Genomic DNA, 14,696 nt, shown 5'->3' with positions numbered 1-14,696 from the left:
AAGTCATTAAAATTGCAGCACATTTCCCACACACTGAAGTGTTTCTATATTGCTGGAGTCATGTAGTAAGTTGCTGTGCTCCTTTTGTAACCACAACTCATTTTGTGCTAAGTTAACACCTCTTTAAGAAAAAAAAATTACTAATGAAAGGATATTAACAGAAAAAGCATTTATTTTCCTTTTTGTTGTGTTATCGTCTGCCCTTTAATCTTACGTTAACCAGTGTGAACCAAGAGTCAAGAGATCCATGACCTGTTCACAGACCTTTCCATGCTTCACACATAACATTAAGCTCACCATGCTCCAGTTTCCATTCCATGAAGGAAACACTTCCCAGGAACGCTGTGAGATTTAATTTGTAAGTGTATATAAGATCAAGGTACTAACACTATGAATACTACAAAAAATGTGGCACGCTGACACCAATATAGTTGTTCTCCTATTCATTTTCCCCCATTCATTATATTCTTTTATTTCCTCCATGTTTATGTACTTCTCTACTGTAATCCAGTTTGCTGAAATCCATTGGAAACTAAAAAGTATCTTCATTAGCCACGTAACTCAGGTTGTGTAAATTGCTCTTTGAAAGTGCTGCATTGACTGTGTAAGGAACAGAAGCATCTGAGATTAGGTGCACTGACCTGAACTTCAGGGAGGCACTTGAAACTACTGGCATAAGTGCCCCCTCTCCAAGGGGAACAAATCTTCCCAGATATTTTTTTCCACAGTGTTCTAGCTGTCTTCTGGCAGTAATAAGCACGCATGAGGCGGGATGGAGCGAGAGACAAGCTGGTGCCAGCACGGCTGTAGCCGTCAGGATGATGAAGTTCAGAGGAAATCTTTCTGCCTCCTCTGCAGAGATGCGAGCATAACTCAGAGCAGGATACCAGTAGACGTAAGCGTGTATACATGTGTAATAAACTGTATACACAACTTTCTCTTGTCCAAGCATTTTGTTGGCTTCAACAAGCTGTTTTTCAGTGCTCTGTGCTACACGGATGTGTATTGAAGTTACTGATGACTGATGAATGGGCAAGAACAGTAGGACTGCCTTACAGTGAGCGCTTACCAGCGTAGCCAATTATTTGAACAGAGGAGTTGTCAGAGGAAACGAGGGAAGTGGTGTGAATTCTTAGAGTGAAGTAACTTAGCGAGGGTGGGCAGGGAAAGGCGCAGAGTGAGAGCTCCTGGCCGTGCTCACAATTTCCTCAGCCTCCTGCTGTCTCCGAAATCCCCCTGATCCTCCCTGATGTCTGTCCTTCCCCTAGCCCTCCCCAAGTCCCACTGGGACATCCTCTTCCCTCTCCATCCTCCCATTGCATTCCCAGGAACAACTCTGAAGCCCTTCAAAATGCTGTTTTGCCTGAACTGCTGAGACTGCCTGAGACAATACTGGGGAAACGGGTTTTCATTATGAAGCTGACCACATCAATACTTCTGTTTCTGACTTGTTTAAACTTGAAGGTGACAAATGCCTGGAAGTTACCATGCAGCTGTACTTGGGTTAGTCAGTTCCACTCATTTTGCTGGTATGGAAGAACTGATGCTAGGTTTTTTGCAAAGAAAAACAATAATTTCCATAAGAAAGACTTCACTTGCAAAATCTAAACCATTCCTCTCTTAGGAAAGGACTTCCCTTCATAGTGTCTCAGCAGTGCATCATTGTGGGTGCTGCATGCGCACAGCCCTTGGAAATAAGTCACTGAGCTCGTTTTATTTTAGACATCATGCAAAATTCTACACTGAAGCCAGCAATTTCGTAAAGATGTGGCAAGACACAGGATGTTCTGTAGGGCCAGCAGTTTTCTATGTAGAAATGCTACATTTCTCTCATTTTAGTCAACCAATAGGTGGAGCCTTTAACCCTAGAAACAAGACACTTTCTCAGATAGCCATGTTCTCACAATTATTATAGAAAGACTTATATTTGCTTTTATTAAAGCTCATTTTTGGATGGAAAATAATCCGTTTTGCTCTCAAGAGCTTATCTGATCTTCAACTGGAGAACAGGAGACATAAACTTAATAAATACACAACTGGGGCAGCAAAGTTAATAAAAACAGACTCAGCTACAACTGCAATGTTAAATTAACAACTGGTGACTCAGACTACTGGACAGCATTATGACACATAAGACATATGCTCCTTGCAAGCTTTCCCAAGAATCTCAGATATTTTAAAGCCCGAGAGTCCATGCATCTAGCATTTATTGAAAAAGGGTTGGCCGTGTCCTCTCCCACAGAGTGAGCCTTCTCTCAAGAAAATAAGAAAAGATACAAGCTTTCTCGTTACTGTTGCACTGAGTACTCAATTTATATTATGTAAATAATAAAAAAAAGACACAAATTACATCAGTTGATTAAAATTATTTTAGAAAGACTGCAGGGGATGATCAGTTAAAGACACTGATCTGAGTGGGAACAAGACCAAAACTTAAAAGTTGATACAGGGCAGTCCATACTGTTCTGTTTTGGACAGAAGACTGAGAATCTTTGAAAAAAACCCAAGCTGCTCATAGTCTTCCCTCCACTATAGATGAGAGTTTGATGGACCAGAGCTGCCTGCCAATTATTCCTCTTCTGACCCAATAAGCCTAAATAACATGATAGATGTAGCTCTGTTAAGTACAGCTCAGGCATTAACAGAGAAGGATGTTAAAAATGTCTTTGTGAAAGGGGTTTTCAGCCTACGGCTGTCCAGTGACAGTGACATTTTATTGAGGATAATTACTTTGAAAAAAATATAATTCTAAAGCAATTTTATTACCAAAGAGATGGCTATCATCACTATGGTTGATATTACTTTTGCCCTTAATTTCAGAGGGAGCAGGAAATTGCCTGAATAGCACAATTTAACTATATTTCAGTATACTGTCTTATCTTTTTTCGTTTTCTCTCACAAAACATCAGTGTTCTATTTTAAAATTCATGATTCTGGGACTTGCTAGACAAGCGCTGCTTACCTCCCATGGTATCTCTTGCACTTTGCACAGCAATAATTGCAAGCTAAAGAAAAAACCATACTATTCTGAACAAAATTAATCTCTGGTTATAAATTATTCAGTGAAAATAGAAGAGAGCATTTGTGGGCTGAAGTCTATCCTAACTTTTTTTTTTTTGTCCTGAAAAAGCCTGCTTCACTAGGAAAACACAAACAAACAAACAAAGGGTCAGTCAGAGGGGAGACAAATTTTTAACTCACTGTACTGCTATTCTTATGCCAGACATTTTTAGGCATTTTTTTAGGCTCTCATTTTGCTACAGTGTGGATACCATCTTTCTCTTCATTGTCTTGCCTTTTCTATGTCCCCTTTCCATGTGTCTAGCTTGGCTCCATTTATCACTGTTGTATTCCCCCCCTTTCCTTACACTCTTTTTCTTCTACTGCCCAGCCTTTTTCCTCTCATTCCATTCTCCTTAAGTCACCTCTCCTTCCTCACATTAACCCTATCTTCTCTTTTTCCCTGTGACTCTTACATGCCAAGGTTTTTTCCTCTCAGGGAATTTGAATTTCATCTGTATGATATGCTCAGAAAGTCCTAAACTATTTCAATCCAATTAACAAGACTTCACAGTTATAAACACTTACACAAAGCTACTCTACATGAGCTTTTTTCTGGCTTTACCTATTCTTTCTGCTCTGGCTCCTCTTCAGCTTCTCAAACTCTGAGATATTGCTAATGACCACTTGAAAACTCCTTCTCTTTGTTCTGTTATGTACTCTTTCCTCCAGTCCCAACTTTCTCTCCTGACTTTAACGTTACCCAAAAGAAACACATCTAGTTTCCACCCACCTCTCTATCTCATATTCCTCTCTTGAGCTTTCAGGCAGCTCAACATGTAATAATATTAATGCAAGAGCATCAAGAAAGACACTGAAGAAAAAATATAGGAGTTTGTATGGTGTTTTTCATTAAGCAATACTGAGGTGGCTATCACAACATTGTTTCAACATCTCAGGAAAGTTAAGTTCAAAACAAAACCAGTTCAAGCCATTACATGAAAGTTTACACACTGCAGCAACAGGAAAAAGAGATAGAGAGAAAAACCTCACAGCTACAGCTCCAGAGTCAAACCCTCTGGCTTGTATCAATCAGACTGAGAAGTGATGGGAAGGCCAAGTAAAGCCATGTCAGCTGAGAATGGGAAATATTAAACTCAATGTATAAGGCACCAGTGACCTCTCTCCTACTGCACCGTGTGCAGTTCCAGCTATAGATATTAAGAAAGATGAACCCAGGGTGCCATTGGTGCTGGTCAAGGGGTGATGGAAGATGGTAAAAGTCTATTTTGCTAGAGGAAACTAGAAGGATGTGGCATGGCTAGCACAGCAAAACTAAGGCTTAGAGAGGGCGAGACTACTGTCTACAAACACATGGGGCATTACACAGTAGGGAGAGAGGTAGGCTTTTCAAAGCAAGATTAGTGTATAAAACAATTTCATAAAGGTTTCACTAGGCATAATTACAATTGCACTAGAAATGAAAAGAAATAAATTTGCTAAATGTTAAAGCTTTTCAGTAGGAGTAGTCAAGGTAAACAACCCACCTAGTCTTAAAACACAGCTTGATAAATTCATGATTAAGGTTAAATGAAGGGCTTGCCTGAAGAATTAGCTGCTGGGACTTGATTTACAGCAGCTCTTCTGGAGTTTTATTTCCAGGATTCTCAGGAAAATGGGTCAGTCAATGCATCTGCAGTATGAGGATGAGGAGGTAACAAAAAAGTAGAATAGGGAAAGATGTCGTAACTAGAGAAATAAAGGAGAAGGGAAGGAAAGCTGAAGAAAGAGGGAAAGGTAGATCTTGGGAAAGAGAACAGAACAGAATGATTACAGAATAGAATGTATTAATAAAATAAGTAGCTATACAAAAAGGAAAGAAAGTAGAAAGTAGAACAATGGAAACAGCAAACTATTTTCCTTTCCCCCTTTACATTTTTACAAAGCTTAGTTTTCTGATAGAAAGACAGCTGGTAAAACACCAAAATACCTTCCAAAATGTTAGATGCAATAGGTAGTAGATCACCTATACTCATGTGGGTACCTGCTATTTGAGTTTGTTAAGAAAGAGGATTTCCCTTGTGGCAGGATGTACAGCCACTGGTATCTAAGTGTTTCCTAAGGACCTTACCAGAGAGAACAAAACACACAGCCCTCACCCACCTCTGCAAACCCTTCGCTGACACAGGTTAAGTCTTGCAGCCCACCTGAAGGTGAGGTCCTCCTGGCTCTGTTGGATGAGAGAGGTCCTTCCCCCCACAATTACCCTATTTCAGCCATCAGCAACCAGCCCCCCATACCTGCCCTACAACAACCCCTCCTGCAGCTGATGAAGCCACCAGTGCAATCTGCAGTTTGGCAATCAGTGGCCCAAATGCAATTAACCTACTAACTCCAGGCTAGCATTCTTAATCCTGGAAAGATATTTTCACTAGCAACCTCATCAGAGAGACCAAATCAAGCTGGACATGATGAGAAGTGTTTGCTTTGAGCTAGCACCAGAGATACAGGGGGAGCACGCCTTGCCATGGGGTGCATTGGCTGCTGCTCCCCAGGCAAGGGGATACATCCTTCCTTGGGAGCTATCGGTCTGACACCTTGCATGAGCACTCAAATTAACCATTAAATGTAGTCTTCAATAAATACAGGTTAAAGGAAAGGGTTTCTTTGACAGTGACATTATTTGGTCTCTCCCCTTGAAGGAGGGATGCTATGCAAATAGGTTTAACTCTGAATATCTGCTACACAGTGTTTCCCTTCAAAAGTCAGTCCAAACCCAGTGTTACATTAGACCATTTGGAAGTCTGAAGACTTCTCAGGAATTGCAGCTTGTGATTAATCTACATTTAACTCGTATTTTACACATACCGTTCTCCAAAACATCACATTTCACATATTGCCTGTCCACATCCCCATGCCTGCAGCAGAAGAAATGTAGAGCTGACACCTTAACATGTATTTCATTTACATCCCACACCACTGTTCAGCTCTGAGGAGCAAAGCTCCTCCACAACACCAGGCTCTGCACTGCAGAAATGCTGTAAAACAGGGCCTATAATAAAGGCCTCAAGCTGAAAAGTTTCTCCTATTTGAATTGGTATGAAACATAAGAAACTGTCTCCCAAGCTTAAATTGTCATCTGGCAATAGGCACAGAACCTGGCTAAGAAATTATTTTTCTTGAAAAATCCAATGATTTGTAGTGGGCCGCTGTCTTCGTAAATGAACATTTATTATTGTTGTTGTTTTTTCCAGACACAATAGAAGAGTGAATGGTAAACCTGTATGAATACTGCCCCTCATTTTCCTTTAAGAAATGTTGAAAACCAGTATTGGTATTGCTGGAGATTAATGGCTGCTGCTCAGAAAGTGTACAGGGAATATATTTCTGCCAGGACAAATACATAGGCTGTTCAACAAAAATCAGTGAAGCACAGATAGGATTGTATCGTCATTGTAAAGATGCATGCTGCCTGTCTTGCTCTGTAAGGAATAATATTCACATGTTGGTTTGACCAAAATCATTGTAACTACCAAGGAAATGAATACTGCACTTCATGGTCAGTTTTATTCTACTGGTGGTTGAAGTTTTCTTTTCAAATTAGTTTTGCAGTATTTAAAAATTAGATTTTTTTTTCCAGGTATATGAAGAAATCCTTCATGGACTTTTTCGCCCCTGTGTATTCAATATGTGTTTAAAGACCATGAAATCACTGCTTTTTTATATCATCAGTGAGATCTCACAAGAGAAAAGACACTCTACTGAGCTATAAGGCCTTTAAAATCAATCCCTGTCATCAGTTCATTTGTTTCCCACTCCCCTTCAGAGAGGTTGCACTTAAGAGCTCTCCTGCCATGTATATTGGGATACATTTTCATCACCACAGCTTCTGTATACTTTTTCTCCCCTTTTGTTTTCTTACAAAATAAGGCCTAGGCTATCGTGACCTCAGCCGTTTATGAGAACCTTTCCTTCTCTACATTCAGTAAGTGCACAGGGCCCAGCCAGGAAATCTGACGACATGCAAAGCCAAGTCCAACTTGGCCCTAGAAGCTACAGCACAGGCAAGCTACCTGAGGTCATTATAATCTGAAAAAAAAAAAAAAAAAGTAAATAAAAGACATAAACACCACTTCCAGGGCATGTCTCCACAGTTTACTGGCATGTTCACCTTCAAAATGAAGAGCTGGGGGGTCAGGTCCCAAAGTAAGGACTGAAAACCAATACTGACAGCAACATGGCATGGGTCTATGTTTGCTATATTGTTAGATGGTGTGAATAGTGAACTAAGCACACGAAGCAAACGTATACCCTGCTAACCCCATGGTTGTCATGATGAGATTACTTCTTGTGGCTGACCTTGTTGTTTGGGGTTTACAAGGCAGTGTCACCCTGCACTGCGTTCAGTAGCACAGACACGAGATCCATCCTGCTCATGGCTGCTGAGTAAATGGTCATGGTATTTTATCCCGTTTTTTTCTTCAAAAATTATTGGATCTCCCTACAGGTACAGCCTGCTATTATTCTCAAAACAAAATCTTCTTACAATACGTCTATATATTTGCTTTGCCAGTATTGAAATGGATTCAAAATAAACCCACAGTCTGATTTGTCAGTCCAACAAAACGCCAGCCAGCCACCAGAGATGTCCGAACAGATCTGAAAATGAAAAGCCACAAAATGACTCAGTGCATTAGGTCACTGTGACAGCCAGGAGGTAATACCAGAGTATTTACTTTGGCTGGAGTCTTTCTTGGCTCATCTTTGTTTGTAGCGTCAAAGCCAGGCTCTCATCTCAAGCCAAAGTGCTGTAGCTTTGCCCACTTCAGTAATGGTTCAACACAGGTACTAGGTACTAACTAAAACAAGGGGGTCTGAAATGAAATTTAAAACTCCTATGGATTAAAAAGAATGATGATTCTCTTCCCTGCCTGGCAGCAAGGAGCAGAAGAAACAGATGCACTCTAGAGCTACCAGCACGGTGGTCCTCACAATCCTCCTGTGACGCCAGGAATCTTTAGCAGCACCTAGCACCTTGTGGGGTCTGAAAGTATGAATATCCCTAAAAGTATTGTCCAGGGCAATGGGAGTATCATCTTGGTGAGGATTTTCAGCCCATATTACAGTGCAGATGGCAGCTATCCCCAGCATCCCCATAGGGATAAGGAGAACATAGACAGTCCTTTAAATGTTTTGTAACTTGCCCACAAAGTAAAAGACTACGGCAAGAGCCCCATTTCCATGTATTGAACAGGAGAATTACTCAGAGATAAGAATAAAGACTACATTGATTGCCACCCAGGAAACATTGGTGACTATCTTCCTCTCCCCTTTCCAGACCACAAAGGTGACTTCAGGGTAAATCTTTCTGAATGACATGAGCATGATACATTTCTAATGAGGTTTGGCTCTATTCACCACTGAAGCTACATGCCAGCTCCATCTTTTAGGATATTACATATACAAGTTTTTGTATAAAGAATAAGGAAGCACTATAAATATGGATATTGTTGTGTAATGATAAAAGCTTTTTTCCTTTGCAAATTGTGTTCAACAGATTTGCTTGCTTTTTCCCCCAGTTTTCCCCAGACTGTTCTCTGTCTTTGTGACAAAATTGCTTCCTTTGAATGCATATTTCCTGAAATTTGCAAGTACTTTCTGACAAACTGAAGGTGAATTATGTACAGGAAGAGTGATACTTAAGATGAAATCTCAGCGTGCTGGTAATGGTGCAACTCTCAGGTGACTCATATACCAAAGAAATTAACCAATCACTTCTAAAACAATTGCTTCTCTTAATCAGATAAGTTGGTAACAAGTCCAAAATTAAAGTAAACATGTTATGAATGTGGGTTTCAGGGAAAAAGTAAAGCCTTATATGAAATGCTAAATAGTGATGGTTAACTAGAATAAAGGGATTGAGACATAAAATGTTTTCACACAGGTTGGGCAGGTTTTTCCTGCTTGTCCATGGATTAAGTGAAAAATATCATTAAATTGCAGAAAGAAGAATGTATAAATTTGACAAGCAGTCCTACCACAAAAGGGGTTAAGTGTTGAAAAATCAGACGTCTTCATATTGACTTTTTGAAAGACCACATTTCAGCTCTTTATTTTGAGGTTGCATTTTCGCTGAAGGCTGAGGTTCCTGAGAGCTCAGTGATTTATTAGCAATTAAGAGAATCCTCAAAATTGGATGGAAATTTGGGGGATGTGAGTTAAGGACAAAATCAGGCTGGCTGCCACCAAGGGCTTACTTACTACTGGGCTGAGTAAACACGCAGATCAGGACAACTGAGAAAACTTTCAAGTGAGCACTACTCCAAGAAGTAAAACTAATGGACCCTTGCAAGCTAGGGAACACGCAGAGTCCTGGAGGCCAGGTGGGACAGGCAGAGTGTTGGCTGAGCCCTGAGCAACATCTGAATATGCAGAAGGTCCAGGGACCATCTTAAGTCCTTTTTTTCAGTATTATTGATTTGCAGACTTGTCCCTTGAATATTTGCATTAAAAATTACTATTACGCTTACTATATTTGCTTGATGGTAAATAAAGCAGTACTTAAAATTATGACAAGCCCATTGAACACCAGCTACCACTGCTCTCTTCTTATAGTCTTTTGCCTTAAATTTGCATGTCACTGTCAGTTGAGCCCCCTGCAGCTTGGACAACCTGAAAATAAATAAATAGATAGAAAATACAGTGGAAAAGATGATTAATTTACCTGCAGTTCTCCTTCCATTATACTGAGGAGTTTTATCAAGTCCTCTTTAGAAAGCTCTATGGACTTCTTGTTCTTTCGTTCAGTAGGTCCAGGTGATTTTGAGTGCCGTTTGACAGTTGCTGAAACCATGACCTCATCTTCCTTCTGATGAGGTTTGTTCTTTTTCTTGGCATCCTCCTGAAGTTTTTCGTTCTCTGCATGGCTGATGACAGGCTTGGAACTAGAGAAGTGCCCGTTAGACGAGCTTTCTCCACCTTGGTTTCGGGATCTCATCCCTACCTAGAAAGAAACAAATATAAAGATGCATTTATAAACGAAATTACTTATAAAAACCCGCAGCGGAAATACTGCCTTTTGGAAGAACAACAGTCTTTTAAAAACTGAAATATACTGTCATGCTCAAGAGACAGCAGTGGAAGGCTCAGCCATTTCAACAACTCTGTGTGTGGCAGACAGTGAATCCAGGGCATTAATTATAAATTTAACAGAGTCCTAAAGTAATGGTAACCATCCTTTTCAGCATGCCAAGATGCTGATATGAGTTAAAATGTATAGAACTTAAAAGTGATTTTAGGAAAGGAAAATTATAAAGAACATTTTCCAGTGTTCACTTTCCTTCAGTCAACATTTTGATCATTCACAATTCATCACTACAAAACAAAGCAGGTTGTTAAGTACATCTTATTTTAACATGAGGTTTACTTGAGAAGCAGGAATGCAATTAAATGTTTGAAAAGTATATTCCTTGAGTATAAATTCTCTCTGAGAGTGGAGTGACAATGCATGACAAACAAAGGCCACTCTATAGTTTCCCTGAGTGAAGCAATGGTTTTATTCCAGGTAACCAAGAAAAATGGAAAATGCAGACTAAATCAAGTGGTAAAGTCCATCTTAAGTTAAATACTGTGTGAGATTATTGGACAGTAAGTGACATAAAGGAGAGTTGAAAAGAAGTTTGAAAAGAGAGCACAGTGGGCATGAAACCACTAAGAGGTAAATGGGCAATATCCATGCAGTCCTTCCAGAATATTCAGGGCTGCTCCAAAATGTCAGGTCATAGTTATTAAATGCTCACACCTCTGTCTTCTTAAGCACCTACACTGCACTCTTAGACTATGTCTATCCTAGGAAATTAAACAGTGACAACAAATGTTCCCGAGCTGTGGCACTTGACCTACTGTATTGCTAAATTTTTAGCACATGCCTGGCCACACTTCTGGTCCAGGCAAACCACTACTCTGCCAACCAGCTCCTGGGCACAATTCAGGAATTAACCCAGGCCAGGATCAGATGCAGCCACCCTGTTCTGGAAGAGGGTTTAGTAGTATGAGCGTGGCTCGATTGTGTTATTTGTCCCTAAGTTCAGAATGGGGGCCCTAGGACTGTTTAGTTTACAAGTAACATAGACTTGGTGTCACACAAAGCAGCTGTTAAAATCATCCTTCCCATGCATTATCCTCATCAAACAACAGGCTTCTCTGATTCCCTCCGCTAAATGCCGTTCAGCAATATCAGGTTAAACTACTGGCCCTTATCTTCAAATCTTTTCACAGTTCTCACCCATCACCCCTTTTCAAGTTGTCATCCACACAACACATTCAACTAAAATTAGCTTAATCTGCCTGTGTGTAGTCTTCTGCTATGAACATCTCTCTCCTTTCTTCCCCCTTGACCCTGGAGATTGGCCAGGGAGGTCGCTAGCCCTTAAAATCCCTTTTACCCTGTAAGGTCTCGTCCTGTGTCACTGACTAACAATGGCACAGAAAACAGGAGGGGTTCATCAGTGTGTATTTCGTTACTTACCATCATTAAGCAGATGTGTGTAGGATACTCAGACCTGTATATATATGGACCCATATTGCTATCCTGTCACCCTCTTATGTTATGTTGAAGTAGGTCTTTGCAATTATTTTCAGTATTTAACTGTAGAAGACTTTGATTGTTACTTGTAATCAAGATATTTGTCATACACAATACAAAGGCAATAGTGAATTTAGGCTTGGTTCAGGGCCAAACTCAGATGTAAAAAGTTAGTTAGTCTCCTAAAAGTTAGATATTCTTCATCCTACTTGAAATTGCTTGTATAATAGACAAGGGAAAACATCAGGAGTTTATGTTGCCTTACTCCAATTTACTTTTGTATGTGGTCATATTTTCTGGTACCTTAATTTTTTACTTAAATCCAGTTTACCCAAGGTAGTCTAAGAATACTAGAAAGCAAGATCTGCACAGAGAAATACCTTGCTTTAGATCAACTACAATTTGAACAAACAGACTGAAGAAAGCTGAAGAAGGGTCTGTGTGTCTGAAACATGCGCAGCTTTTATATCAATAGACCTAATGAATAATATTCCACTGCTTCCAAATCTTTCCTCTCCCTTAAGTTCATCTTGTGGATTTAGTTTGCAGTTTGTTATTTAGTCAAACAAATACTTCTCAACATCACTAACATGCAGTTTTCTGATAAGGATCTCAGAGGAGAAATTCACTAGCAATGGGGCAAAATCTAAAATACATTGATTAATCAACTTCGCTAATGTCACACTGGGCCTGCTACAGCTTGCTACTTACTTGACTCAGGCCAGTATTATAAATCCCATGCTCACATTAGCCTTGCATTTTGGTAGTTTCACACTCAGCAGGAAGGTTGTCTTTTTATTATCATTGGTTACTCATGTCTTAACTTCATTAATTCAGTGGAATTCGTCCAGCCGCCTAAATGGGCAGAGAATTAGACCCAATGTTTTTGAGTGAGAGAGCTTCACAATGAGATTCCTTGCATTGTAGGTCTGCTCCTATCCAAACAATATGCGATACAGGTATACAATGGCCTTTAACTTCCTGAATGCTTATGCAGTGTGTTTTTCATCAAACAGTTGGATTAAACACATGAATTATGCTTTCTAAAAACAGATCTCCATTATAAGCATGAACAATACCTGAGAACCTCAGGAAATCTTTCAGGTCTCAGGTTTGTAATGGAAAAATAAACATTGTACTATGTTTCCTCTCAGATAGGGCTTTTCAATTTGTTTAACTTTAATGGGTTTTAAACTTTCCAACCATGCTTCCTCTTGGGAGAGAGCACTTGGGATTCAATCTGTCTCTATTTTCTAAGTGTTTCCTTCTGAGTCCCTGTGGGTCACAGCCTCCAGCCACTTTCATCTCTAAACCAAACTTATTTTTCATGGCTTACAGTGAATGGCTTCATGGCTCTAGGACATCCTACGTGTTTTAAGAATAAACATTGCAAGTCTGACTTACATATGTTTTCCAGTGGAAAACAGATTATTACATTACAGTATATTCTGCTTAGTAACATGCTGCATTAGTGATTTCTCTGTAGAAAGATGACTCAACTGTTAGACCTGAAGGTGCACAATTAATTTTAAATTTAACTCATGACTAGTTGAGACACATCATCCACCTCAAGCATTGCATAATCAACCAGATGCACTTAAGTGAATATGTTAGACATCACAAAAGGTTGTGTGTGACCCTGTCACATCATAACTCAAGACAGCCACTTTGATCCATCTGTCCCTGTGGGAGCTGAGATAACAATTCATGAAGCCATTTAAGACTGAGTAGTTGACTATAGGTTTATAAGTATGCTAACAGAGAAATAAAGAATGCATATTTAAAGTGCGCTTTTACTAGATGTAAATCAATATAGGTCCATAAAGGACAGATGCATTTTTTTTTTAAATGCATTACTATAGCAGCAGAGAAGCTTAACCAATTGATCTGGAGTTTTGTATCAACTCGCTAATTAGAATACGATTGTTGCTAAAGGAAGTCAAACTTGGCCTTTTTAAAAATTTCTTTAGCACTTGTAGATTTGTTTTGCAGCAAGTCTTATGTCACAGTAAGTGTGGCAGACAGTCTGTCACTCTTGGGGACGTTGCCCCTAACAGCCTTTTTTTGTGTAAAATCCTGCCGAAATCAGTGTAACGCTAACACCTACTCTGTCTTCAGTTATGATGTTGATACTTTTCCAGCATGTTATCCAAATACAAAGGTGTTTTGTGCAGGTGAACTCAAGCTTAAATGGAGACACAAAGGGCCAAAGTTTAGATATTCACACAGTAATTTCCAAGGAGTTTAAGGGCCAAAAGCAACGGCATGATCCAGCTGTTGTGCAGTGCTCTAGGAATACAAAGCAGCTGTAAGGATGACTGAGTTTTAATTAGAGCAGCGTGAAGTAGCCAGAACATACCAGTGATCTTGGCTGAAATACTGTGTGCTGGAAAGGGGTGCTTAGTATTATCATTTTGGACAACTGTCTGTATTTCTGATGGCATCATGGTAAAGAAGAAAAGTTTCTGAGCAGTTGCATGACATTATTTCGGTATGCAAACACCAAAATCCCAAAACTTTGCCTATCTGTTGTTTCACCAGGGTTCCAAAATTGATTCTGGGGACACTGGCAGTCTAACACTGGCAACAAATGTCCTCCTGCTGTCTGCCCTGATCATATCTCTATATCTTACAGCATTCCTGATCTGCTGAAGGGATTGTGTTCCCTGAAGAAATAGCTGGTATGATTTGTAATGACTTTAGCATTTAATATTTAACTCTACTGGTTTTTTTCCACCCCTCATCATATTGCACATTAAACTGGAAACCTTTCCTAACAGTCTCCAGTCAAACAAGAAGTCTTTATATGATCAGTCACCTTGATTTCAACATTTGCTGGCTACTTGTTTCAATATGTGCTCACAGCATTGGTACTTGGCATGAGAACTTGTTAGCCTCTCCTCTGTTTCACTTGTTTGTTAAGCTGTAAGCACAAATACTATGATTATTTACTTGAGTCTGTATTGTTGTTCTGGGCATGGGTCCTTCAGTTTCTCACAAGTTAGCAATCCACACAAGATTTTATGAAATAACCTTTATGTTAGTTTTACTGACATCAGGAGGAAATCTGTGAGGAATTTGCTGAGTAGGATGTCAGGAGAGGACAGGCTCC

At 39.8% G+C, this 14,696-nt stretch overlaps 1 protein-coding gene across 2 annotated transcripts in view; it reads right to left on the bottom strand.

Moving 5' to 3' along the window:
* The window catches only part of FILIP1 (filamin A interacting protein 1), a 58,468-nt gene extending 48,471 nt beyond the window's left edge, over positions 1 to 9,997 (bottom strand). For both annotated transcript variants that reach the window (XM_086461458.1, XM_086461459.1), the window contains exon 1: positions 9,725 to 9,997. In XM_086461458.1, coding sequence (XP_086317584.1) covers positions 9,725 to 9,997 — 273 coding nt within the window. The remainder of the gene's footprint in view (positions 1 to 9,724) is intronic.
* Positions 9,998 to 14,696: the final 4,699 nt, after the last annotated feature.

This window comes from Leptosomus discolor, chromosome 2, assembly GCF_034619465.1.
Source record: "Leptosomus discolor isolate bLepDis1 chromosome 2, bLepDis1.hap2, whole genome shotgun sequence".
NCBI lineage: Eukaryota > Metazoa > Chordata > Aves > Leptosomiformes > Leptosomidae > Leptosomus > Leptosomus discolor.
The sequence above is the reverse complement of the archived record's forward strand: the minus strand, read 5'-3'. Positions and strand labels throughout refer to the sequence as shown.